Source organism: Neofelis nebulosa, chromosome 17 (assembly GCF_028018385.1).
Source record: "Neofelis nebulosa isolate mNeoNeb1 chromosome 17, mNeoNeb1.pri, whole genome shotgun sequence".
Lineage (NCBI taxonomy): Eukaryota > Metazoa > Chordata > Mammalia > Carnivora > Felidae > Neofelis > Neofelis nebulosa.
The window spans coordinates 47,587,692-47,610,863 of record NC_080798.1 but is presented as its reverse complement, the minus strand read 5'-3'; the positions used below and the strand labels follow the sequence as shown (position 1 = coordinate 47,610,863).

The 23,172-nt window shown below is 44.9% G+C and overlaps 1 protein-coding gene across 8 annotated transcripts in view; it reads right to left on the bottom strand.

Annotated features, from left to right (window-relative positions):
* PMFBP1 (polyamine modulated factor 1 binding protein 1) overlaps nucleotides 1-23,172 on the bottom strand; it is a 51,069-nt gene that overhangs the window by 1,786 nt on the left and 26,111 nt on the right. For 2 of the 8 annotated variants that reach the window (XM_058707878.1, XM_058707877.1), the window contains 14 exons: nucleotides 20,761-20,887; nucleotides 20,512-20,669; nucleotides 18,292-18,532; nucleotides 16,112-16,301; nucleotides 15,796-15,949; nucleotides 15,007-15,174; nucleotides 14,601-14,738; nucleotides 9,557-9,721; nucleotides 8,841-9,008; nucleotides 8,362-8,532; nucleotides 7,407-7,513; nucleotides 6,844-6,918; nucleotides 4,593-4,831; nucleotides 559-705 (listed from right to left, as the gene is read on the bottom strand). In XM_058707878.1, the coding sequence (XP_058563861.1) occupies nucleotides 611-705; nucleotides 4,593-4,831; nucleotides 6,844-6,918; nucleotides 7,407-7,513; nucleotides 8,362-8,532; nucleotides 8,841-9,008; nucleotides 9,557-9,721; nucleotides 14,601-14,738; nucleotides 15,007-15,174; nucleotides 15,796-15,949; nucleotides 16,112-16,301; nucleotides 18,292-18,532; nucleotides 20,512-20,669; nucleotides 20,761-20,887 (2,196 nt within the window). In that variant the 3' untranslated portion in view covers nucleotides 559-610. Of the gene's footprint in view, nucleotides 1-558; nucleotides 711-1,033; nucleotides 1,646-3,772; nucleotides 4,026-4,592; nucleotides 4,832-6,843; nucleotides 6,919-7,406; nucleotides 7,514-8,361; nucleotides 8,533-8,840; nucleotides 9,009-9,556; nucleotides 9,722-14,600; nucleotides 14,739-15,006; nucleotides 15,175-15,795; nucleotides 15,950-16,111; nucleotides 16,302-18,291; nucleotides 18,533-20,511; nucleotides 20,670-20,760; nucleotides 20,888-23,172 lie in introns of those variants that run through there. The other 6 variants (XM_058707880.1, XM_058707879.1, XM_058707884.1 and 3 more) reach the window with 6 other exon arrangements.

Below are 23,172 nucleotides of genomic sequence, written 5' to 3'. Positions count from 1 at the left end.
TGGTGGGCAGGACGAGGCTGGCCAACGGCCAAGTGGGAGCGAGGTGAGTAGCCATGCGCCCTCTTCCCTTCCCCAGGTGTGGGTTGGCTGCTCTCTTGCTCAGAATGGCAGAAGTTTGCTCTGCGTGTGTAAGGGTGCTGTATTGGCAAAACTGGTGTAACATACTGCTTCTTGATTTTTGTGTAAAGGATGATCCTTGCACTGAAATCACTAAGCTTTTCTCTTGTTAAGCAGCCTGTATCTGCTGAGGTGGCTCTTTGGGTATTTGCATCACACATGGTCTTTATTTTGTGATACCCTGGGGTTGGGCTTCTGCTGGGTGTGCTGGTTGCAAGGTTCTGTGTTGGGGCTGAATCACTGCTGGGGTTGGCTTGGGGCTCAGAAGCACCTTGATCCCAGGCCAGCACTCAGCTCCAGCCCCTTGGGTCATGCTGCTATTACTTCTATTCCCTTTCTCACTTTGTTCCTGGGATGTGAATTTAAAATTTAAGTCAATTTTACAGATGAGTTTGGAAGCCTGGCTTTGCCAGCCAGCACCAGCTACCACCTCCACTTCCATTCTTTTTACCTCTAACTGCCTTTATTGGGAATTCAGGTAGAAACGGACTTTTCATGGCTCTGGAGTGAAGAAAGGGCTTCTGGCTGCTCCTCTGGGAAGGCTTCTAATCATGGTGCCGAGTTGAAGGGCTAGCAGAAGGTGTCTACCTGCTCTGTGGAAAGAAGTAAGTTGGGTATGTGCTCTATTTACAGACGTGGGCTTGGGATGCCGAAGAACGGGGGAAAATGGAGGTTCAGTGAATGGCTTTGTTACTAACACACAGGCTGTGACCTTGGTCATGAACTTACCTTCTGATTCCTTAGATCACAAACATGAAGCCAGAGATTATGAAAACCATGGGTCAACCCAAACTTCTCATTTAAAAACAAGGAGCACCTGCAAGGACACCTGCCACACACAGGTGCCACAGGGTGCTTGGGGAGGCTCCCCACCCCCCAGCAGCGCTTCCCAAATCTGTTTTGGTGTTGGAGCTTCTGCACAAGAGTCTGTCTGGACCTCTGTCTCTAATATTTTCTTTTAAATTATGGACGCTTTCTATTCAGATCCACCTTAAAGTTCCTTCCCACTTTAATATTCTGATTCTTACCACCTCTTCCTCAGATAATAACTGATTTCTGCCCCCAGGGATACAAAAGCATGTCTTTGACAAAAACCCTGAAGGGGATTCTGGAGATTGGCTTTCAGGTTTTCTCCTGGTGTGAAGGAACAGTGAGGCTGTTGAACTGGACATCTTTCTGAGGGCCCCCTGTTGCTCTCAGTCATGGGCATCTATCCTTAAATGCCTAGTTGATGGTACTTTAGACACATGTCAGCAGCTGTGGGTCTTGGGCTGAGATGGGGTTCGTTCTGGGGACTCCAGAGCTTGTTTGCAAGGTCCTGTCTATGGCAGGAAGCTTCCTCCTCAGTTGGGCTGTGGAGAGAAGGCTCAAAAGACAAGTGCTTATGGGGCAACATGGTGATGCCAATGAACTTCTCCTTCCCTTTAGTAAGACAGCTTGAGGGGGCTGATGTTTGCTCTGGGTTTCTTCAGCTCAGTGGAGAAAGTTATACTCCAGGTGGATACAAGAGAATCTGTTGCAAAGGATTCTGTGGGCCCAGATGTCAGAATCTGAGTGACATCTTCTCAATGGGTGGCTGAAGCACTAATTTTTTTTTTTTTTTTTTGTTACTTTTTAGGACAGTTTCCGGTGTGCAGCAAAATTGAGCAGGAAGTACAGAAATTTCCCATATACCCACTGTTCCCACACATGCATAGCCTCCCCCACCATCAACATCCCCCACCAGAGTGGTTCACTTGTTACAACTGATGAACCTACATTGACACATTACCGAACTCATAGTTTACATTAGGCTTCGCTCTTGGTGGTACATATTTGATGCGTTTGAACAAATTTATAATGAACAAGTGTCCACCGTCGCTATATCCTACAGAGACCATTTCTAATATCAGCTATTCAAAGTACCTTTTAGAAACCCCTTTGGTTATTTCTTAAGAATTATAATTAGGCAACACTCAACTTCCCTGCCCTTTGCCTTATCTTTAGAGAAACTACATTTCTCTAAGTTCAACTCCTCTACCCCATCAGATCTCCTGCCTAGCTGGGCTCACAGGGCCAGATGGCTGGGGTGACATATCTGTGTTTTCCTGCTCTGCCCTTTGCTCCCCGTAACCCACTACCTGCCATGCTCTGGTGTAGTCACCCCACAGGAAGTGAAAGATAACTTTGAAAAAATGTACAACGTTCAAAGTATCCAGCTATTGGGGTGCCTGGGTGGCTCAGTCAGTTGAGCATCCAACTCTTGATCTTGGTCAGGTCATGATCTCACAATTGTGAGATTGAGCCCCATGTTGGACTCCATGCTGGGTGTGGAGCCTGCTTGAGATTCTCTCTCACTTTCCCTCTCTTAAAAAAAAAAAAGTATCCAGCTATTATTATCTTGGCCAAAATATATGAAACCTTTTCCTTTTTTTTTTTAAATTTATTTTTTTAATGTTTATTTATTTTTGAGACAGAGAGAGACAGAGCATAAACAGGGGAGGGGCAGAGAGAGAGGGAGACACAGAATCTGAAACAGGCTCCAGGCTCTGAGCTGTCAGCACAGAGCCCGATGCGGGGCTCGAACTCACGGACCGCAAGATCGTGACCTGGCTGAAGTCAGACGCTTAACCGACCGAGCCACCAGGCGCCCCTGAAACCTTTTCATAAATATAGAGACTAAATGTCTTTTTTAGTGGATTGTAGTAGGGATTTTAACGACACTGAACTTTTGTTTGAGTGAATGGGCTACAGGGTAGAAGCAGGAAACCATTTCATTAGTACCAGATTCTTCAATCTTTGTTTACTCTGGAAAATATATCCTTACTCTAAACCCAATGGGGGTACATAGTTAAAAATAAACATAAACAAACAAACAACACTGTCACAGCAGAGACTGTCAGAGATGCCTGTCACTCCTGCCTCATACTGCACCTCTCGTATTTGCTTTTCCCAGGTATTGGCATGTGCATTCTATGCAACATGTTCCTATTTGGAATGAATTTTCTTGGCTTTTGTTTGGCTGCGGAGTGAGGCAAGAATATTTAAGAATCCTTACCAACCCCTTACCAAGGAAGTGGGTTTCTTCCTTCACTTCTCCTATCCTCCACCCCAAGATGCAAGCTCTTTCGTTTCTTTCTCTAACTTTATCTTAGTAGCTATTTCTGTCAATCTCCTACAGACTAGGAATATATATTCCAGACATATATTCAGTTTAACAAAATCTTGCCACAGTAAAATAGTTTAGTTGTGCTTGGAGTTTGTTATAATGGAATTTTACTTGTAATGAGCTGGCTGGGGAGAAAAACAAAATATTAGAAGGAGAAATGGAATATGGCAGCCAAGGAGAAAGCAGATGCTTCTCTCTCCCTCTTCCATTTGGAAAATGTATCACTCATTTCTCTTCCTTTCTTTTGGGTCTCAGGATCACTTTCCTTTTTGAGGTCTTTAGATATTTTTTTTTTCCTTAAAATTGCAGACAGATGGAAATAAAGAAGGAGTTAATTATCTCTTGTTTTAAAAACTAATACAGGTAATCCAGAAGTTTGCTTTGGGAGTTAGAGCTTCCCTATATATGTGAGAGAGACTGTATCTTTTAGAATACTAAGAAAACAGGATGAACATGTTGCTGGGGGCTTGAGGGGGCAGAGATGTCTGCAAGACGCCGAGAGCTCACTGACACTGCTATGCTCATGTTTTTATTTTAGAGTTTGGGTCTGGAGATGGTAGTACGGTTCCAATGCTCACTCCACTGCAGAAAGTGGACAAAACTCAATAAAATGTTTGCATCTTGCAAAATAGGCTGGGACCTTGAGGCATTCCCATAAGAGCTGATCCAAGAGAGAGGGGCGGGAAATCACTGTCCTCTGAAAAACGTGCGTGGAAATGATGCTCAGGGCAAAGGTGCTGATTCTAGCAATATGAGGAACCTGAGGGAACAGGGAGGAAATGATAGTCTTGATTTGAGGAGAAATTAATGAGGTGATTCCTCAAGGACTGGCCTCATGGCCAGGCATCTCAGCTGTGGGGTGACTTCTTCCCTTGGGGATAATATGGAGTCTATAGGTGACAGAAAGGTAGCCGTGGACCCAGGCTGAACAGGGGACTGGGGCGCTCTTTTGGGGTTTTCCGAACATACTATGGGAGGAAGGTGTCTATTCTGCCTGTTCCCTCCTTGTCCCTACACTTCCCAAAAGGGACTGGTTCAGGGAGAGGGATGGGTCTGACATATGATGCACTTGGGTATCGTCAAAGAGTCTTAGACCAGAACGAGCCTTAATTCACTCACCTCTTCTCCCTACAGATGAGGAAAGAATTATCTTTGGTCTAGAGTAGCTGAGCAAAAGATCTGTCCCCCAGCTCCCACTTTGAATTCCCAATGCAGTGATCTCTTGAAAAATAGCATCAGGCTATTGCTATTGTTTTTTTTTTTTTTTGAACCATGGGACTAAGTGAGATGATATCACATAAGTAGCAAAAGATAAATGGCAGAATACCTGAACAGTGGGGTATCCCGACAAACTTGGTGATGTCCATTCTTTGGTTCATGTCCTGGGACATCCCCCTCCAGCCCAAGGTGGCACACACTTTTCCCTTTGGTATGGGCTCCGTTTTGCTCGGGCCTAGGGCTTTGGTGTATAGCCTTGGGTGCCCGGTTTTCACCTTCTTCTCCTCTATCTCAGTCTTCAGTTTCTTGTTTTCTTGCTGCAGATGGACCATTACATTGTGGAGGTGGCTGAGGAAAGGACAGAATGTTCAGTCTGCTTCAACTCCCGAGCCACTGTGTCATGTCAGCTCAGGGCCTGTTTTCCTATCTGTCAGATGGGGATAATTAAGTCTGATCTGCCTTCTGTGCTTCATAGAAAGATCCAGTTTGACAAATGATAGAAATTGGATTTGAAGAGCCAGAAGGCTATTATGAACAATCACATGTGCTCAAGCTGTCCCGGCTGGCCATACCTGGGAAATACTCTTATCCAGTTCTGATGCCAAAGTCCAGGTTCTTTTGCCTTCCTTTGCTGGAAGGTTGAGAGCTGGGACAAGTAACTTATCCCCATTTTACAGATGAGGAAATGGTGGCACCCATGTAGGTGAGGTGAAAGAACTTAGCACATCTCCTGTGGCTCAATAAATGGTCATATTTCTCTAAACCAGTGCTCAGGGCAGTGAGTGACAGTGGGCTCTGGAACTAGACTTCCTGAGTTGGAATTCTGGCTCTGCCATTTACTATTCATGAGTTATTCAGCCTTTGGGTTCCTCTCTTTCTTCCCCCATGACAGTTTTTCACGGTTTTATGATTTTAATGGTACTGAACTCATGGTTTCTTATGAAGATTAAATAAGTTAATACATATAAATCACTTAGATCAGTGTCTTACACAGGAAACTGACAAATAATATTTGCATTATTATTATTATTAAAAGATGGTTTTCCTTCAAATAGGTTCACTTAAGAATGAGTTCATTGTGAAACAGAACTTCCTGGAACTGGGCACAATATAAGAAAAAGGATGAAATGCTTTTTTCTGTTACCTTCAGATTGTTACAATTTTTCTTTCAGTTAATCCCTTTCAGAAAATGCTTTTGTCCTAGTGAAAAATTTCATGGTCTTTTCTAGAAGAAATCAAAGAATTCATTCCCAACTTCTCTGGGACTGTGGTTTGTCCTCTTGCTCTCTATAAACCTGGCTGGTGTCCAAGACACTTACTCCCTTGGAGCCCCACATGTCATTGCCATACTCCATATGCCACTGGGCCTGGAGGAGGGGTCCTCACCATGCCTTCATTCCCTGGCTCTCTGCTACTCTCTTTGGTCCACTTCTTTCAGCATTCCCAAGTGTCTTCAACATCCTGTACTTTCTGTCCAAGTCCTGGCCTCTCAGTTGCTTGACTTCTATATTCCAATGATCTTATCTTCTCCTTAAACTCAGCCACCCTCCTAAGGTCACAGCTCAGAGCTTTCCAACTGGGGCTGAGATATGGACACCCCCAGCTCTTGGGGCAGCCACTGGTTGGTCAACTTTGTCATAAACAACCCATCCCAAATCCTTCCATTGTGCCAAACAAATGTGGTTATTTTCTAAGTGTTCCCTGACAAAGGGTTGAGAAACATTGCCCTGGAGCTTATCATGACCTGTTACCTGTACCATCTCCAAAGTCTTGGTTTTAGACGTCCATATGTTCACTTCTGTTCCCAAACTTCTAACACTCCTCCTACACTGCACTCTGCTGACCCAGCTTTGACCAGGAGGGTGAAATAAGGCCACAGGGGAGGTTGCAGCAGCAAGTAGAAGGAACCTCCGTTCCCAAATGACCATGTGGGACAGAGGAACCCCACCACCCTGGACTGTTCACTTCCTAGGGATGTTCCTTCCATGTTCTACATTCCTTCATTCGGAGGTCTCTTTGTTACAGCAGCTTAGTCTCTACCCTAACTAGTAGTGTCTAACTTTCAGTTCATGTTTCCTTCTTAGAATTTTTGACCTCTGATAATCGCAGAAGGTAACAGTGAGAAGGGGCATAGGGACCATTAACCCCTTCCTGTATTGTTGGTGAGGGAACAAAGGCCCAAAGAGGTAGTGATGTGCCCAAGGTCACATAAATGTGGATTCACTACTCAGAATCTTTCCGAAGCCCCAACTCTTTCCTAAGGTCAGATGCATGTATCTAATGGAAAAGCCAGCCCTGGCTCGTGCCTGACCCTTCTCCTTCGGCCCAAGCAGCAGCCTGGGTGGTGTGGGATGACTTACTCTTTTTCTCCAGTTAGCTTGGCAATATATTTGACCTGTTCACGGAGCCTGTTTCCTAGTTTCTCGTTGGCGATCCTGTAATAAAATCCAAAAGAGAAACAGTTCTCAGACCTCCATGTAGAAGGGCATGAGCTGGCTGGCTGGGTTGTTGGTGTTTTCAGTAAGGTGTCTGCTGAACCCTAGACCCTGTTCATTACCCAGTCTCCAGAGCTAGAGCCTCCCTAGCACCTGGCAATTAAGGGGACCCTCCATTCTCAAACTCCCATGCAAGATCACCATGATCTCAGGTGATTTCAAGGGATTCAGGCAGTGAAGCCAGATTCCAGGTTGGGAAGAGGGACTGTGACCCACAGCAAAGCATCTCTTTTATCTTGGAGCTGCTCTGTTTCTAAGTCAGCAGATCTTTCTGATTCTGACTGACTAGTTGAGGCCCCTCCATCTTATTCTCAGCCTCTGAATGTGGGCTGATACTGGATCCATGTCCCCAGAGGGCAGTGTGTGTGCAGGTTCTCAGCTCAGCCCAGGCCCTGGAGCCCTGCCTTACTTTTTTCTCCCTTACTTACTTCTGCTCTTTTGCCCATTGCTCCATGTTGGACATAATCTGATCATTCTCTTGGTGCAGCCTACAGGTAGTATCTTTAGGTGCAGACCTCTGGGGCACACAACAGGGCTTTGGTACAAGAAGAAAAGGAGATGGTTAGGGGTGGAAGCATAGGCCTGTCATCTCCTTACTTCTAAATCAGGCCTCTTCTCTCTTCCTGGAAGAAGAAACATTGATTCTGCCATCCAACCCCTAGGCCAGAGTTGGGACTGCCACAGCAGAACCTCTGCCTCCAGCAGTACAGGCACACAAGGTGACATCTCTGCCAGGGCACCATTTACAGTAGAGACAAAGGACACATGTATGCTTACAATAATGATTTTTGGGCAAAGGCATTAAAACAGTTTGTTCTACGAAAGCAATACATTAAGCTGCCTTTTTTTTTTTTTTTTTTTTTTTTTTTTTAACAGATGGAAAAACAAATATCTTGAGGAATGGATGCCCTTTTTTTTTAATGCAAGCTAAGGCCCTGTGGCTACCCTGAGATATCCTGTGGCCTCCTACCATGCACTTCACTGCTCAGGGACCAGGGCATAGGGCATGCCCAAAGATCTCTTATCAGATTCTACTACAGGGTAAGTGAATGTGTCAGGATGGGCTCTGGAGGGGGACTGCCCTGTGGGTTATCTAAGGGCAGCTGGTATACCTGACAGGGAGATGGCACTCTCTTCCCTGGAATAGGCCTTTGTTCTGCTCAATATCGCTGTCAACAAAGGCAACAAAGGAAGACAGTTGGGTTGAGACAACTGCTATGGGACTTAGAACATTGAGACCCTGCTTCACACTGAATAGAGTGTGGGGTGTCCTTGCCTAGCTCTTAGGTGCCCCCATCCTCACAAGGGCTGTTTGGTATCCTGGTGGTCGTGGATGTGTTGGGAGGGTCTGGGAGGAGGTGTCGGAAGTTGAGGAGTACCCACCTCCTTCTCGTCTGCCAGGAGGTTCTCCTTCAGGGCAGCCATTTCCTCCTGGAAGGCCCTAAGCTGCTCCTCTTTAGCTGCCAGCATCTTGAGGTCGCTCTGGTGCTGCTTCTGCCACTGCAGCACTTGGTTGCTCATCTCCTCCAGCTTCTTGTCGAAGGCATGCACCTGCTCAGGGGCGCAAAGTGAGAAGGGAGACCCGGGCTTGCGGCCCTGCCCCCAGAGCACCCGTGACAAGGCCTAAGAGAGCTTTCGCAGCTTTGGGGACTCCTCAGGGGGCAGTTTACTTCCAGTACCGGCAGAGGGCGCCCCCGCTCTGACCGTTGCCTCCTCTGCCTGAGGCTCGCTGAGCCAGCCAAGTGGAGGGAGGAAACCGGTCAGCCGAAGGGAATGGCTCAGCGCTGAAGAGTTCGAGGGGCAAGAGGAGACCTTGGCGACCTGGAACAGGAAGGCAGCCTGAGCTCCTGACTGCTTCCTACCTCTAGCTCGCTCTGCTCATGGAACCCCTGCAGTTTTCTTAATTCCACGTTGAGCTTTTTCATCCTTTCCTCATAAGCAATGATTTCATCTTCCAGCTGAACTTTCCTCTCTTGGGCTTGTGCCAAGCTTCGGTGCAGGCTCTTGGTCTCCGAGGTCGCATGATTGAGCTTCCACAAAGACAAAGGGGATGAGAATGGCTGTCAAAGCTATTTAGCCCTTTCTGTTGGGTGCTGAATGGAGAAGCATTCCAGTCCCTCCCCATCCTCTCTGTTCAGGGTGGCAGAGACACCCAGTCACTTGCCTAGGGTCCCAGAGAGGGGTGGGAAGTGACAATGGTTGGTTTTCTACATCCTCCCTTTCTTCCTGTTTCCTCTTTTTCCAATTCTATGAACTGATCAGCTTGGCATGATTGGTACCGAGTGGGGCACAAATTACCCAGACAATCTAGGTTTTGGGAAAACCTCGCCCCTGGGTCACTTGTGGCCAGAAAGACTGATTGGATTTGGCCTCCATCTTTGCCTCCTCTTCCTCCCCTCAAAAGAAGCCTCATTAAGAGGAAGCAGGCCTTCTCTGGAAGGATATCCCAGCTTGTGCAAGGGTTTGCAGATGGTCCTGGTGGCAGCCAGTCACGCAGGGGATTGACTCTTACATCTCTCATGCTACTCAGATGTTTCTTTGCCCAAAACAGTCCTGGCGATGAGAGGGTATGGCTTACCTTCTCCAGAGCTTGTGTCAGGTCATCTTGGCAGGCGAGTGACTTTCTGGACAATTCCTCATAGGCTTCTTTACTGACCATGGTCTGGAGATATTGCTTCTCTTTCTGCACACTCTTGTCCAGCTGGACCTGCAGACTCTCTAAGGCCTCCTTCTGAAGGACTAGCTTTAGGGAGGGGAAATATCACTGTCAAGATTTATGCCAGTAGAGGCATTCTCTGTCTGTAGGAAATGGATAAGAGCTGGGCTCTCTTCTCTCTGCACTAGCCTGCAGAGCAGTCTGTGATAAGGCCTACACCCTCCTCTCACTGTTATAAAAGGAACAGCTGCCTTTCCAGGCTATTCTTCACCCCTCCCCTGACACTCCCCTTCTAAGTTAGCAAGTCCCCCAGATACAAAGAGTACTGGCAGTACTGGACCATGATGTATCAAGCACATGAATAGTCCCTTTCACAGACTCTGTAGCCTTTGATAAAGAGCTGGAACTCAATTCTAGGTTAAGAGACATGATACAACATTTCGTTTGTACATTTTGTGCCTTTCTTAGTTCCTGACATAATCCACTAGACTTGATACACCATGAGAGTGGGACTGTGTGTGCTTCCTTCACTGCTGTATCACCACTGCCTATATAGCTCAGGGCATGGCACATAATACGTGCTCAGTAAATACTAAATAATTTTTTTGATTGAATGTAATATTATACACGGCAATGTTTGGAATTAGGGATACACTGAACATATAGTTATGGTAGAAGTGTGTTTAAAAACCAAAGTCCTTGTTGTAAACTTAGTATTCATGCCAAAGCTAAAAGGAATTAAGATCTGGAGTTAGAGGTCCAGGTTCTGTCATTTACTTAATCTCTCTTAGCCTCAGTTTCCTCTTCTGCAAACCAGGATACTTTCAATGGTTTTGTAGAGTTTTGGTGATGATCAAATGAGATTATGTAGGTAAAAAGGGCTTAGTAAGGTATACATTACTATATAGCTGTATGATCATGAACATGCTAAGTAACTAGCCATCTTATTAAATATTTCTAAGTACAGGGCAGAGATCTACTTCCAAGTCCAGAAGCAGGAGAGAGACCTTAGAAATTCACATGCCCAACTTCTGTTCTTTGGTATTTTATCTGTTCTTTAGTATTTCAATACACCCACATCTTCTATGTGGCCATATACACAGAAACGCACTCTGTTGGGTTTTCTTCAGTAGCTGCTCAGGGCTTCAAGTTTATTATTGTTTCAGATGGAATTTTGAGTATCTTTGACTCTAGGAATTAGTGAGATGAGAAGTGTTAGATTGCACTTTTGACCCTATATTTACATGTCCTGGGAGTGAAACCATTTCTAAAGATGGAATAATTTGGTCTTCTGGAAAAAGAAGTGCATCTTTTTTGGGGACTTCTGAAAACATGAAGTCATCTGGGTCTTCCCAGTAAACCAGGGGAATCACTGTATGTGATTCATTGTAAGTTTTCAATAAATGGTGGCCAAATCAAGATGTGTAACCACAGAGGTGAGATATTGAAAAGAAGGGTGGGACATAAATCACAATGATGCTAGAAGCTAAAATAGAAGCTTAATTAAATTAATTTTGTATTATTTATTTATATGTAATAAATATGTATTATTTATTATTTATATTATTTATTTATTGCTTTATTTATTTTTTAAAATTTTACCAGCAAAAGATAGGTTTATTTGGGAATGAAAGAGAATTGCAATCCAGGACAAACAAGCTGTGGCAAAACCATAGGCAAGTCTGGGGGACAAAGGAGAGATATGCTTTTTTAAGGAGAAAGGGGTAAGTTGGGAAGGCTGTTAAGAACTAAAAGTCCACTGGAGTTTGGAGGCTCTATTTTAAATTTCTCTAACTTCAGTGGTTTAGCTTGGAGAAAGGTACTGGAGACATTTACGTAGTTATACATAAATTATAGAATCAAGGAGTTTTGATAAGAGTTCTCATAAAGATATACTCTCTCCCTTGCTAAAGGCATTAGGCCTGGAAGGTTTTACAGGTGAGTTCCACTAAGTCATCCTGATTCCTCTCTTCTCACATTCAGTCCGTTGTTAGTCTGGTTAATTTTGCTGCCAAAACTCTAGCTTGAATGGCAATAGTCTCCTCACTTCCATACCTACTCCTGTCTGCAATCCATTTCCACACATTAGTCACAGTTATGTTTTGAAAACTTAGATCAAATCACCTCACCTGCTCTTCTGAGGAAATGTCATCAATGTCCTTTCATTGCTCTAATAATAAAACCCCAAATTGCTTAACAGAGACCATAATGTCCACCCCTAACTATGTTTCTACTTTCATCCTATACCAATATCCTCCTCGATTACTACACTTCCATCATACTGGCCTTATTTTACTTCCTAGAATAGTCCAAGTATTGTATTAAAAGAGTAATACATGACTCACAGTTAGGACTCATACTAGGAATGTAATGATGGGCCCAAATTAGGATCAATTAATTAATTTCATTCACCACATTATAAAGAACATCATACTGAAACAGATGGGTTCCATTAATGTTCAAAGCAAGAAAAGGATCCTACTGTTGAACACTAAATTGTAGGTACTATCTAATGCAATAAGGAAAAAAAAAGAATAAATATTACAAAAGTTTAGAGAATTGTTGTTGCTTGCAAATGACATAACCATCCATCTAAAAAATCCATGAGAAACAAGTGAAAAATTATTACTGCTTAGAAGTGAGTTCAGTAAAATGTCCAAATACATAATAAATATATAAAATAAATTCGCTTTCTTATTAACAGTAATTAATTATAAAATATGGTGGAAAAATGTCCTAGAATCAAAGAGATGAAAAAAAATCTCAGGATCTATTGCTTTCAGATGGGAAATTTGAAAATTAAGACAAGGAGTGCTGATGAAAGAAAATGCATTTTAGAATGTGAAACTAAACCTCTTTCTAATGACTGTTTCAATTGATAATACATCTACTATATGTGAGGTATGCTTTTAAAAAGTTGAACATGCTTACACACCAAAAAAACCCCTCTAGCCTCCTGGTTTCCATCAAAGGAATTCTGAAACAAATACTTTTTACTTCTAATGGCTATCTTTCTTTTGGCAAACGTGATAACAGGTGCATATTAAATATTTAGGTAATACCCCTTATATTTAGGGAGGTTCCTTAGGGATCTCAGTAATTCAAAGATCAACTTTGGACCACAGCAAAGGAGAGATTTATATCTCTGGAGGACAAAACTCCAGAAACGTCAGCCTCTGTGTTGTCTAATATGGTAGCCACTAGCCACATGAGGCTAGTTACATTTATTTATTTATTTTTTTTTTTTAAATTTTTTTTTTTTTTTTCAACATTTTTTATTTATTTTTGGGACAGAGAGAGACAGAGCATGAACGGGGGAGGGGCAGAGAGAGAGGGAGACACAGAATCGGAAACAGGCTCCAGGCTCCGAGCCATCAGCCCAGAGCCTGACGCGGGGCTCGAACTCACGGACCGCGAGATCGTGACCTGGCTGAAGTCGGACGCTTAACCGACTGCGCCACCCAGGCGCCCCGAGGCTAGTTACATTTAAATAAAACTAAAATTAGTTAATATTAAAATTAAACATTCAGTTCCTGGGGCGCCTGGATGGCTCAGTTGGTTGAGTGACTGACTTCAGCTCAGGTCATTATCTTGCAGTTTGTGGGTTCGAGCCCTGTGTCAGTCTCTGTGCTGACAGCTCGGAGCCTGGTGCCTGCTTCAGATTCTGTGTCTCCATCTCTCTCTGCCCTTCTCCGTTCTGTCTGTCTGTCTCTCTCTCAAAAATAAATAAACATTTAAACAATTAAAAAAAATTCAGTTCCTTAGTCATACTAATCCATATTCCAAGCACTCAACAGCCACATGTGGCTAGTAGATAGAGTATACAAGAGAGCTCTAATATAGAATGTTTCCATCATCACAGAAAGTTCTATTGGGCAGTGCTATTACTTTTTTAAATTATTTTTTAAATGTTTATTTATTTTTAAGAGAGAGAGAGACAGAGTGTGAGTGGGGGAGGGCAGAGAGAGAGGGAGACACAGAATCCGAAGTAGGTTCCAGGCTCTGCGTTGTTAGCACAGAGCCTGATGTGGGGCTCGAACTCATGAACGGAGAGATCATGACCTGAGCTGAAGTCGGACGCTTAACTGACTGAGCCACCCAGGCACCACTAGGCAGTGCTATTCTTATACTTTGCATAGTCCATAGTCTTTTAAGGTTAACATTTTTTCTTCTTAAATTATAAAGGAATGACGGCTGCTTGGTCTTTCATTTGCAACCCGAGAGACCACCCATCAAGACGCTGTATTTGTTTCTTGCAGAAAGATGAAATATATTCAGTTGGGGGAAAGTATTGACATTCATGACGAAGGGGAAAGAGGTTAGTGTTGGAGCTAGATGATCCAGGTTCAAATACTGGTCCAGCTCATCACTTAGTAATCAGTTACTTTGAGCCTCAGCCTTTCTTTCCTCTGTAAAATGAGGATCATAGAAATCTCTATGTTGTGGGGAGTAAAGCAGATGGAAGGCATGTGAAGGACTTAAATAGTCAATAAATGATGCCTGACGTCAAGCACAGTACCTTGCATACGTTAGGTACCATTTACATTTTTCTTTCCTCTTCATTTGTGTGATGATAAAGAACTGTCTCTCTTTCCATCCCCTTTTTGAGCTTTGGCACTATTTTTGGAAGTGTACCCTAGCAAAGCGCTCCAAGCCATGGACTCACCCAACTCTGGTCTGAAATGCTGTAGTGGAATACTTGTTGCCAAAGCCCAGGTAGTTTGGGAGCTCCAGCAGATATTAAATAAGACCTTCCACACGTGGAAGAAACATTTCTTTGGCTGAGCAAATGGGTGCGGAAGGGTTACGACTTCAAGGAGAGAAGTGGAGCTACAGGCATCACGGATGATGCACGTGGGCTGGGCCGTTAGCCGTGTTTCCGTGGTGGAGGAGAGACAGGTCCGATTTCAGGTCAAGGGTCACAGCATTTAACTTTCTTACTCCCTCGGGGTTTCTGCCAACTCACCTCATTATTTAGCTCTTGGATCATTTGCTGGGAGGCGTTTTGTTTGCTGAGAGAGGAATCCAGTTGCGTGGAATATTGCATTAACTGTGCTTTGACATTCTCATTTTCCTCCTCCAATATTCTCAGATTTTCCTTTGTCTGCTCCCCCATTAGAGAACAAAGCCCAGAAAAGAGGTGTTACCTCAGATTCCTTTAGAAGCCTGCTCCCCCTTCCCAGCCTGTAGCTCCATTCTGCAGCCTGCCTTCTCTTGGGCCTTCTCTCTCCTCCTCACTTGCCTTTCTCACCTTCCCTCCCCCTTCTCTCCTGAGATTTGAGCCCCCATGGCCTCTGTATCCTACTAGGCTCAGTGGGGCTCAAGTCTTGCCCGGATTCATGACCCAGCTCTTCTTGGGTTCTCCTTCTCACCATCTTTTCTTTCCTTTTTTCCTCTTGTCGGAATGTCTCGAGCTCTTGCTCCAGCAACTTCTCCTGTTCTTTGCTCTTTTTCAACTGCTCCCGTTTCTCCTCCACTAATCTTGTTACCTCCTGAAGCTCCTCTTCTAGATTGCTTTTGGCGGAGGCTTGCTCCCTATGCTGAGAAGTAAAGAGACTGGCCTGAAAGACAGTCTTAAGGCTCTACACTTTTGAAACAAAACAAAAAACAAAACAAAACAAAACCCCCTTCCCCTGACAATTGTATAAAGGGAATGGCTGAAATAAACATGAGGGCAACTCCTTGGTTATTTAGCATAGATAATAACAGATTCCTCTGATGTTCAGCATTTTTTTTTGTTCAATTAGATATACCAACTTATTTTATTTATAGATCCAGTTCCCACAGCATCAGCCTTCTCTCCCACTTACTAAATCTTTCTACATAAAAACCTCTTTGAATAAAGTTTTTAAAAAAATCTTAGAAAAGCACAGAAAGAATAATTCAGAGATCAAAGACTTTAAAATGACTGACAAGGATGGCTTTTGAATCCTATAAAAAAAACCCCAACATTGTCCTCTGACTGTTTTTAAGCTTAGCCCTTGAAAATGCTTATTATTGGTCATGGGAAGTAGAGCTGACAGGCTGGCTTAGCTTTCTAACACAAACTCTGGACAATGAGTTTGAATGGATTGGTGGTGGCATCTTCCCAAATAAAGACTAATATATTTAATCTGGAGCAGAGCAAATGCTTGAGCTGGCAGCCTGCTTGCCCTTTATACCTGGTGTTGAAGGAGTTTTAGACGATCTAGCAGGTCAGTCAGCTTCGCGTCCTGCTCAGCTGTTGTCTTCTGAAACTGCCTCTTTTCCTTCTCTGAATGTTCAAGCTTCCTCCGGGCCTCAGAGAGTTCTGACGTCAGCTCCTCTATCCGTTTCCTAAAGCAACATGGCAACAACAGGAGGACAGACTCAGTGTCTATGTTGGCGGATCATGAGCCACCTGCACGGGGCTTGCTGGCCCACTCCCGGGCAGTTGCTGCGGTGTCCCGGCTGGCTCGCAACGGACAGAGCCTCTCTCTAGAGGTGACGTGGTGGTACCTGTTGGGTGCGAGTTCCTCTCCGGCCATCAAGGAATCCTTCTGCAGCTTCTGAAGTTCTCTCTGCAGCTCCTGGATGGTCTCCGTCTTCTGCTTCTCCATGAATAGGTAGCTTTGCAGTTTTCTCTGGGAATCCTCTAGGTTACTCTTTGCCAGAAGGGCCTCTTCTTTATACTGGGCTGCTTGCTGAGCTGCAGAACACAGGGGACAAGCCAGGCACATGTGTATGTGAGGAGGGAGTGTGCATGAAGACCAGACTCCCAAATAAGACCAGTCTGTTCCTTCATTTTGTGCCCTACCTCAATTTCCAACCTGCCCTCATTTCTCTCCATTTCATTATCACTCCTAAGGAACTCTGCTGAATTATCCGTCTTCAGCTATCCCCCAGCCATGGCCTGCTTCTGGACTAAAGTTCAACAAATCAATATAAACTGCTTGGTATCTCTTATGTGACTCATCCTGTCATTATGGACAAATCCTGACCCTAATGGAGTTTAGAGTCTAGTCAGGGAGACAGACTGGCCCACACGACATAGAGGACACAGTAAGCGTGCACTCACTGTGAACTCCTGTGAAGCAAGATTGGTGGGGATGGACTTATGGAGGAATAGAGGTTGCGCCGAGCCTGAGAATGAGGAGGAGGAAAGGAATTCCAGATGAGGGGATTGTTAGAGCAAACACATGGGAAGGGAACAGGGGAGGCATGTGGGAAGAGGATGGGAAGAGACTGGTTTGATTGGAAAGAAAAGTGGGAAGGGGTGCTGGGAGACAGCTGAGCAGGTACACGGACAAGAGAGGGCTTTGGAGGACTTGGAAAGCCAGAGAGAATGTTCAGAGTTAATTTAGTGGGTTCTTGAGCAGGGACCTGGCATAAAGAAAAGACTATTTTAGGAAAACTAGAATGTATTAAATGGGGAAAGACTTCCTACAAATATCTTTTTAGTCCATTCCTTTGCCCCCACTGGGTGTAAAGGGAGAAACCTCAAATACGTTGCTTACCGGAGTTTGTCTACACCAGAATATGCTCCTATATACTAAAGTTTCTACTCTTGTTTCTAACTTCAACCTCACCCTAGTCTCTGTTTTTCAGCCTTGGAGACTGGAAGAAAGATGGTATCACTACAGAAATAATTATATAACTTGGAAGAAGAAGGAAGATTTTCTGTTTTTAAGCAGGGAAGAGAACAGTTTCAGTTTTGGGAATGAAGAATTAGAGGGCTAAAGCCCAGAGCGGGCTGCTCTCCAAAACGAGTGACCACAGGTGCCAAGTCAGGGTGGGGGCTCTAGGTTCTAGAGTTGTCCAGAGAACTAGAGCAGAAGGAGGAGGGCAGAATGTAAGGGGCAGGTGACTACTGCCAGAGAAGGAGGGAAAAGAGGAAACAATGGTGACGTTTGTGAAAGAAGGGACCTGTTATGTCTCCAAAGCTGGGAAACAATGGTTGAATGTGGGAGCCCAACCACACACAGACACACACTGTTACAGGAGGGGAGGAAGGAGGCTACACTTGGGACCCTTTCTTCCCCCGAAATTGATATGTCACTCACATAATATAAAATTGAACTCCTTAAAGCATACAGGTCCATGGCTTCTGGAATACTCTCAAAGGTGTGCAACCATAATCAGTGTCTAATTTCTGATCATTTTTCATCACCCCAAGAGGAACCCCTTACCCAGGGCAACAAGTTATCGTCCACCTCTGAGAAAGCAGTCTCAGCAGTGGAGCAAGGACACAATTGACAGTGCAGGCTACACAGCAAAGGATGCGTTTGGAGGCAAGAAAAAAAAAAAAAAAGGGGGGGAGAGAATGTGTCTAAACCAGGGAGGGGAGAGGTAAATTGTATGATGAAGGTCCTGGAGAAGATGGGGAGGAAAGCAGTGCACTGAAGCAGAATATAGAGACCTGTCCTCCCCAGGATGGGGAGAGAAGACCTTCACCTGAGGCAGTTGGGAAGGCAGTGGGCATGTGAGCTCAGTAGTCCACTTTCCCAGTTAGGGGTGCATGCAGGAGCTCGAGAGGGCATTGTGATCCCTGGGAGATGTACCCTGAGGTCACTGAAGGTTTGGAGTGAAGAAGTGGAGGAAGGAGAGGAAAGTGGCCCGTTAGAGAAAAAAGGGGACTGCTCTGGCCCTGTGGGTTTGAAGTGTGCTGGGGACAGGGACACTGCCTGCCGGGGCCTTACCAATCAGCTTCTGTTGCTGTTGAGCATCTTCAAGACAGTCCTTCAGCTTCTGGATCTCGGCCTGCAGGGCTCCACACTCTGCCCTGGACTTATCCTGCTTTACCTCCTGGATGGTGATTTCAAGTTCTGTTGTCATTCGTTGCTGCTTCTCCAACTCCATCTCCTTTTTCATGAGGCTGTTCTGAACCTGGGCCAATTCCTTCTCAAGCTCGTGCAACATCTCATCTTTCTCTTGGAGGATCTAAGGAAAGCAAAATGTGGATGCTGATAGAGGCCTCAGTAGTGCCCTGGTGAGGCCGGTTAGAGATTGTCTAGAGTCCTCTCCAGCCGCCATCTTCTCTTGCGTGGACATCACAGTAGTCTCCTACCTCTGCTTCCTGCCTTAACTCAGGCTGCCCTCAACGCAGCAGCCAGGGAAGGGGTGGAGGGTGGGGTCTCTGAAAGTTTAAGTCAGATCTCGTTCTGCCTCTACTCAGACCCTCCGATAGCCGCGTTCACTTAGTAAAAGGCCAAAGTCCTCACAATGACCTCCCAGGATGCTCATGATCTGGTCTGACCTCACCTCATGGCACCCCTACCCCTCTTGCCTTCAGCTTATCTCCTAGAATATTCTAAGCAGACTGCCGTATAAGGGGGCTCTTGCACTTGCTACTCCCTCTGCCTGGAATATTCTTCCTTAAGACCTTTGCCTGGGTGGCTCCCTCACTTCATTCAAATCTCTGCCCAAATGTTACCTTATCACAGAGGCCTTCCCTGACCACCCTGTGTGAAATAGCCACAAAGCTGTTGTAAGAATTTATCAGTACCTGATATTGGCATTATATTATATATTAGTTCTGTGATTTGTTTATCGTCTGTCTCTTGGTATTAGAATGTAACCTCCAGGGGAGTAGGGATGTTGCATGTGTTATTATATTCTTTTTAAAAATGTTTACTTATTTATTTTGAGAGAGAGAGAGAGAGAGACAGAGAGGGGAAGAGCTTGAGCATGGAAGGGGCAGAGAGAGAGAGGGAGAGAGAGAATCCCAAGCAGGCTCCAGGCCATCAGTGCAGAGCCTGACAAAGGCCTCAATCCCAGGAATGTGAGATCATGACCTGAGCTGAAACTGAGTCAGACGCTTAACCAGCTGAGCCACCCAGCCACCCCTGTGTTATTATATTCTTAATGCCTAGAATGGTGCTTGGCATACCACAGGAACTCAAAAATATTTGTTGACTGAATATATGAATGACTCAAAGCTGTTTACCCAGACTCCTTGCCTCTTGTGATCATCTCTCCGATATTTCCATTTTGACTAACGGATCCCCTCTAGACCTTCAAATGGGAGGTTTGAATGACCAGCCAGTCAATGGGTTGGATGATTTCTATTAGCTCTGATGGAAGTTTAGAGTTGGAATAGCACTGACTACACAAGCTTGCATTGGTTTCACAACCTTTCTGTCCTTACTTCCATTCGTAGGCTTTTCCAGGACCTTGACTTATGTTGGCAATTACAGATCTTCCAAGGCATAGTTCCATTAGTATTTTCAAACTGCCTTATTTGCATATTCATAAGATATTTGTCATTTTATAAATTGAAATTTCTTGAAATTCATAATAAGTTTACCTTACAGAATTTCTTTTTTTTTAAATATGAAATTTATTGTAAAATTGGTTTCCACACAACACCCAGTGCTCATCCCAACAGGTGCCCTCCTCAATACCCGTCACCCACCCTCCCCTTCCTCCCACCCCCCATCAACCCTCAGTTTATTCTCAGTTTTTAAGAGTCTCTTATGCTTTGGCTCCCTCCCTCTCTAACTTTTATTTTTGTTCTTCCTTCCCCTCCCCCATGGTCTTCCGTTAAGTTTCTCAGGATCCACATAAGAGTGAAAACATATGGTATCTGTCTTTCTCTGTATGACTTATTTCACTTAGCATAACACTCTCCAGTTCCATCCATGTTGCTATAAAAGGCCATATTTCATTCCAGAATTTCTTTCCACTATCAAGTACAAACAAAAGTATTTTATTTATTTATTATGTGCTATGAGAAATCCCAAAGAAGTGCTCAGAATTGCCTCTGGGCCTAAGGACCCCACAGTCTCACTGCTCCTGTGTTGACGGTCCCTGGGCTGTCACAGGGCGTGGGTACAGAGCTGCAGGGCCTGCTCTGGCTGGGGTCCAGCCTCGCACCTGTCCCACTGGTGGCTCTACCCAGAGGGCTCCTCTTGCCTTACCTTGTCTTTCTTCAAACCCAGCTTCTGGGTCTCAGTGAACTGGATCTGTAGCTCCTGCAGCCGCCGTTGCAGGATGATGACCTCCTTATCCTTCCTCTCCATGTGGGCGGATGTCTCCTCCCGCAGCCCGTGCAGGTCCAGCTCCAGCTTCATCATGTCTACAGCGGGATGGGGCATGTACTTCTCGCTCAGAGGGGGCCTCCGGCTTCCTTCTGCCTCCCGCCCGGCCCCCACTGCTCCCTGGCTCACCCTTCATGATGTTCTTCTTCTGTTCGGACACGGCCTCTAGCTCCATGCGCAGGTCCTTCACCAGGTTCTGGTACTCCTCCACGTGCAGGCACTGGCTGTCTTTCTGCTCCTGCAAGTGCTTCAGTATCTGGGCAGATGGGAAAGGAGCAGGGCGGGATGAGGATATGGGGGAACAGTGCTTTCTAAAATGCTGACTCTCAGGGAACCTGGGTGGCTCAGTCGGTTAGGCATCCCACTGATTTTGGTTCAGGTCCTGATCTTACATTTGTGGGATTGACCCCGTGTTGGGCTTTGTGCTGACAGCGCAGAGCCTGCTTGGGATTCTCTCTCTCCCTCCCTCTCTGCACCTCCCCCTGCTCGCTCTCTCTCTCTCTCTCTCTCTCACACTCTCTCTCTCTCTCTCTTTCTGTCTCAAAATAAATAAACAAACATTTAAGTTGCCAAATGTCTAGAACTGGTGAATCCAGAGAAACAGAGAAGAATAGTAGGTGCCAGGGGCTGAGGGAAGGAGGATGGGGAGTGACTGCTCGTGGATATGGGGTTTCTTTTTAGAGTGATAAAAATATTCTGGAATTAGTGGGGATGGTGGCCCAACCTTGTGACTATTTTTAAACCACTGAACTGTATACTTTAAACAGTGAGTTTTAAAGTATGTCAATTATATCTCAATTTAAAAACATTAAAATAATAAAAAAAAAATGTGGCAGACTTAGCATCCTCATGTAGAATGTGCACAAAAGCCTCCAGCCCTTCTGCCCTGTAACAATCAACAGTCACTGATGGAGCACCTACTATGTACTAGGCCCTGTCTCCTTCTGCCCTGTAACAATTGACAGTCATTGATGGGGCACCTACTATGTTCTAGGCACTATCCTAAGTGCTGGGGACAGTGGAACAAAAACCCCACAGACATGAATCCTTGCTGCCATTGAGCTGACCTTACAGTGGGGTGAGACAGACAAAGAGCCTAAGTAGTCACTTGCAGACAATGTTAACAGTTGATAGGTGCTATGGAAGAAACAGAGCAGCAAGAGGGGAATGGGGGTGTATGGGGGGATGGGGTTGTCATTATAAATAGAATGGACAGGTTGGCCCCACTGAGAAGGTGTCTCTGAGTAGGGAGTGAGCCATGCTGCAGTGTCTCTAGGTATCTGCAGACAGGGGAACTAGCCGGTGACCAGACTTTGGGGAGAGAACATGGGGAGGTCATGTGGTTAGAGGGATAGGTGATGGAGAGAGTAGGGGGACATGAGGTGAGAGGTCAGTGGGTGGTAGCATCATGGGGGGCTTGTAGTCCTCAGGCAAGGACTTTGGCTTTTTACCCCGAAGCAGGAGGCTGTAACTAAGAGAAGGTAGGAAGATGTGGTCAAGGAGGAGCAGTTAGTCATCTGGACATCAAGGGAGAGTTATGTGATTTCAGAGTTGTCAGGAAGAGGAGACTGCAGCATGAAGGTGGGCAGGGCAGGGGACAACTGGAGGAATATAGGGTAATCACCATATGATCCAGGTGTGGGCACTGCAGAGGCTCAAAAGCTCACTCTATGGGGTGCCAGAGTGGCTCAGTTGGTTAGGTGTCTGACTTGGGCTCAGGTCACAATCTTGTGGTTTATGAGTTCAAGCCCTGGATCGGGCTCTGAGCCAACAGTGCAAAGCCTTCCTGGGATTCTCTCTCTCTCTCTCTCTCTCTCTCTCTGCCTCTACCCCACCTGCTCTCTTTTGCTCTCTCTCTCTCTCTAAAAATAAATAAATAAACTTAAAAAAAAAAAAAGGCTCACTCTATGCCAGGCCAGCTGGGACCTGGATAGTGCCATTCCTAATAGAACATCCAGGTAACATGAAAGCTTTGGATAGGACACATAAAATGGCAGTGGAAAGTATAGTCTGTTTCATAGGGAAGTCTGCATCAATTTAAAAAATGTAGTGGTAAAAAGGCATTAGTGTTTCATTGATATAGAGTTTTGGTTTTGCAAGATGAGAATGTTCTAAAGATCTGTTGCACAACAATGTGAATATAACTTAACATGACTAAAATGTACACTTAAATGTGATTAAGATGGCAATTTAATGTTATATGTATTTTTGCCATTATAAAAAATAAGCGTATGGGAGAAATAAAGACATTTTTCAGACAAAAAAAAAACCCAGGAGTGTTATGAGATCTTGCTGTAGGTCAGGACGTGAATAATATGGAACTGACCTTTAAAATAAATATTGACAGATGTCCAAGGAAGAACTCCAAAATTCAATACTGATACTTCATTCATTTAAATTTTCTGGTGTCAGAAAGTCCTGGAAAGAGAAGAGTCTCCATCCCTTCAGTAGAGGACTCTTGGAGAGCTTATACGTGTTGTTCACTCTCCCTGCTACCTGCCTTTGCCTGCCCACAGTATGGCCTCAGGTGGCTGCCTTTGC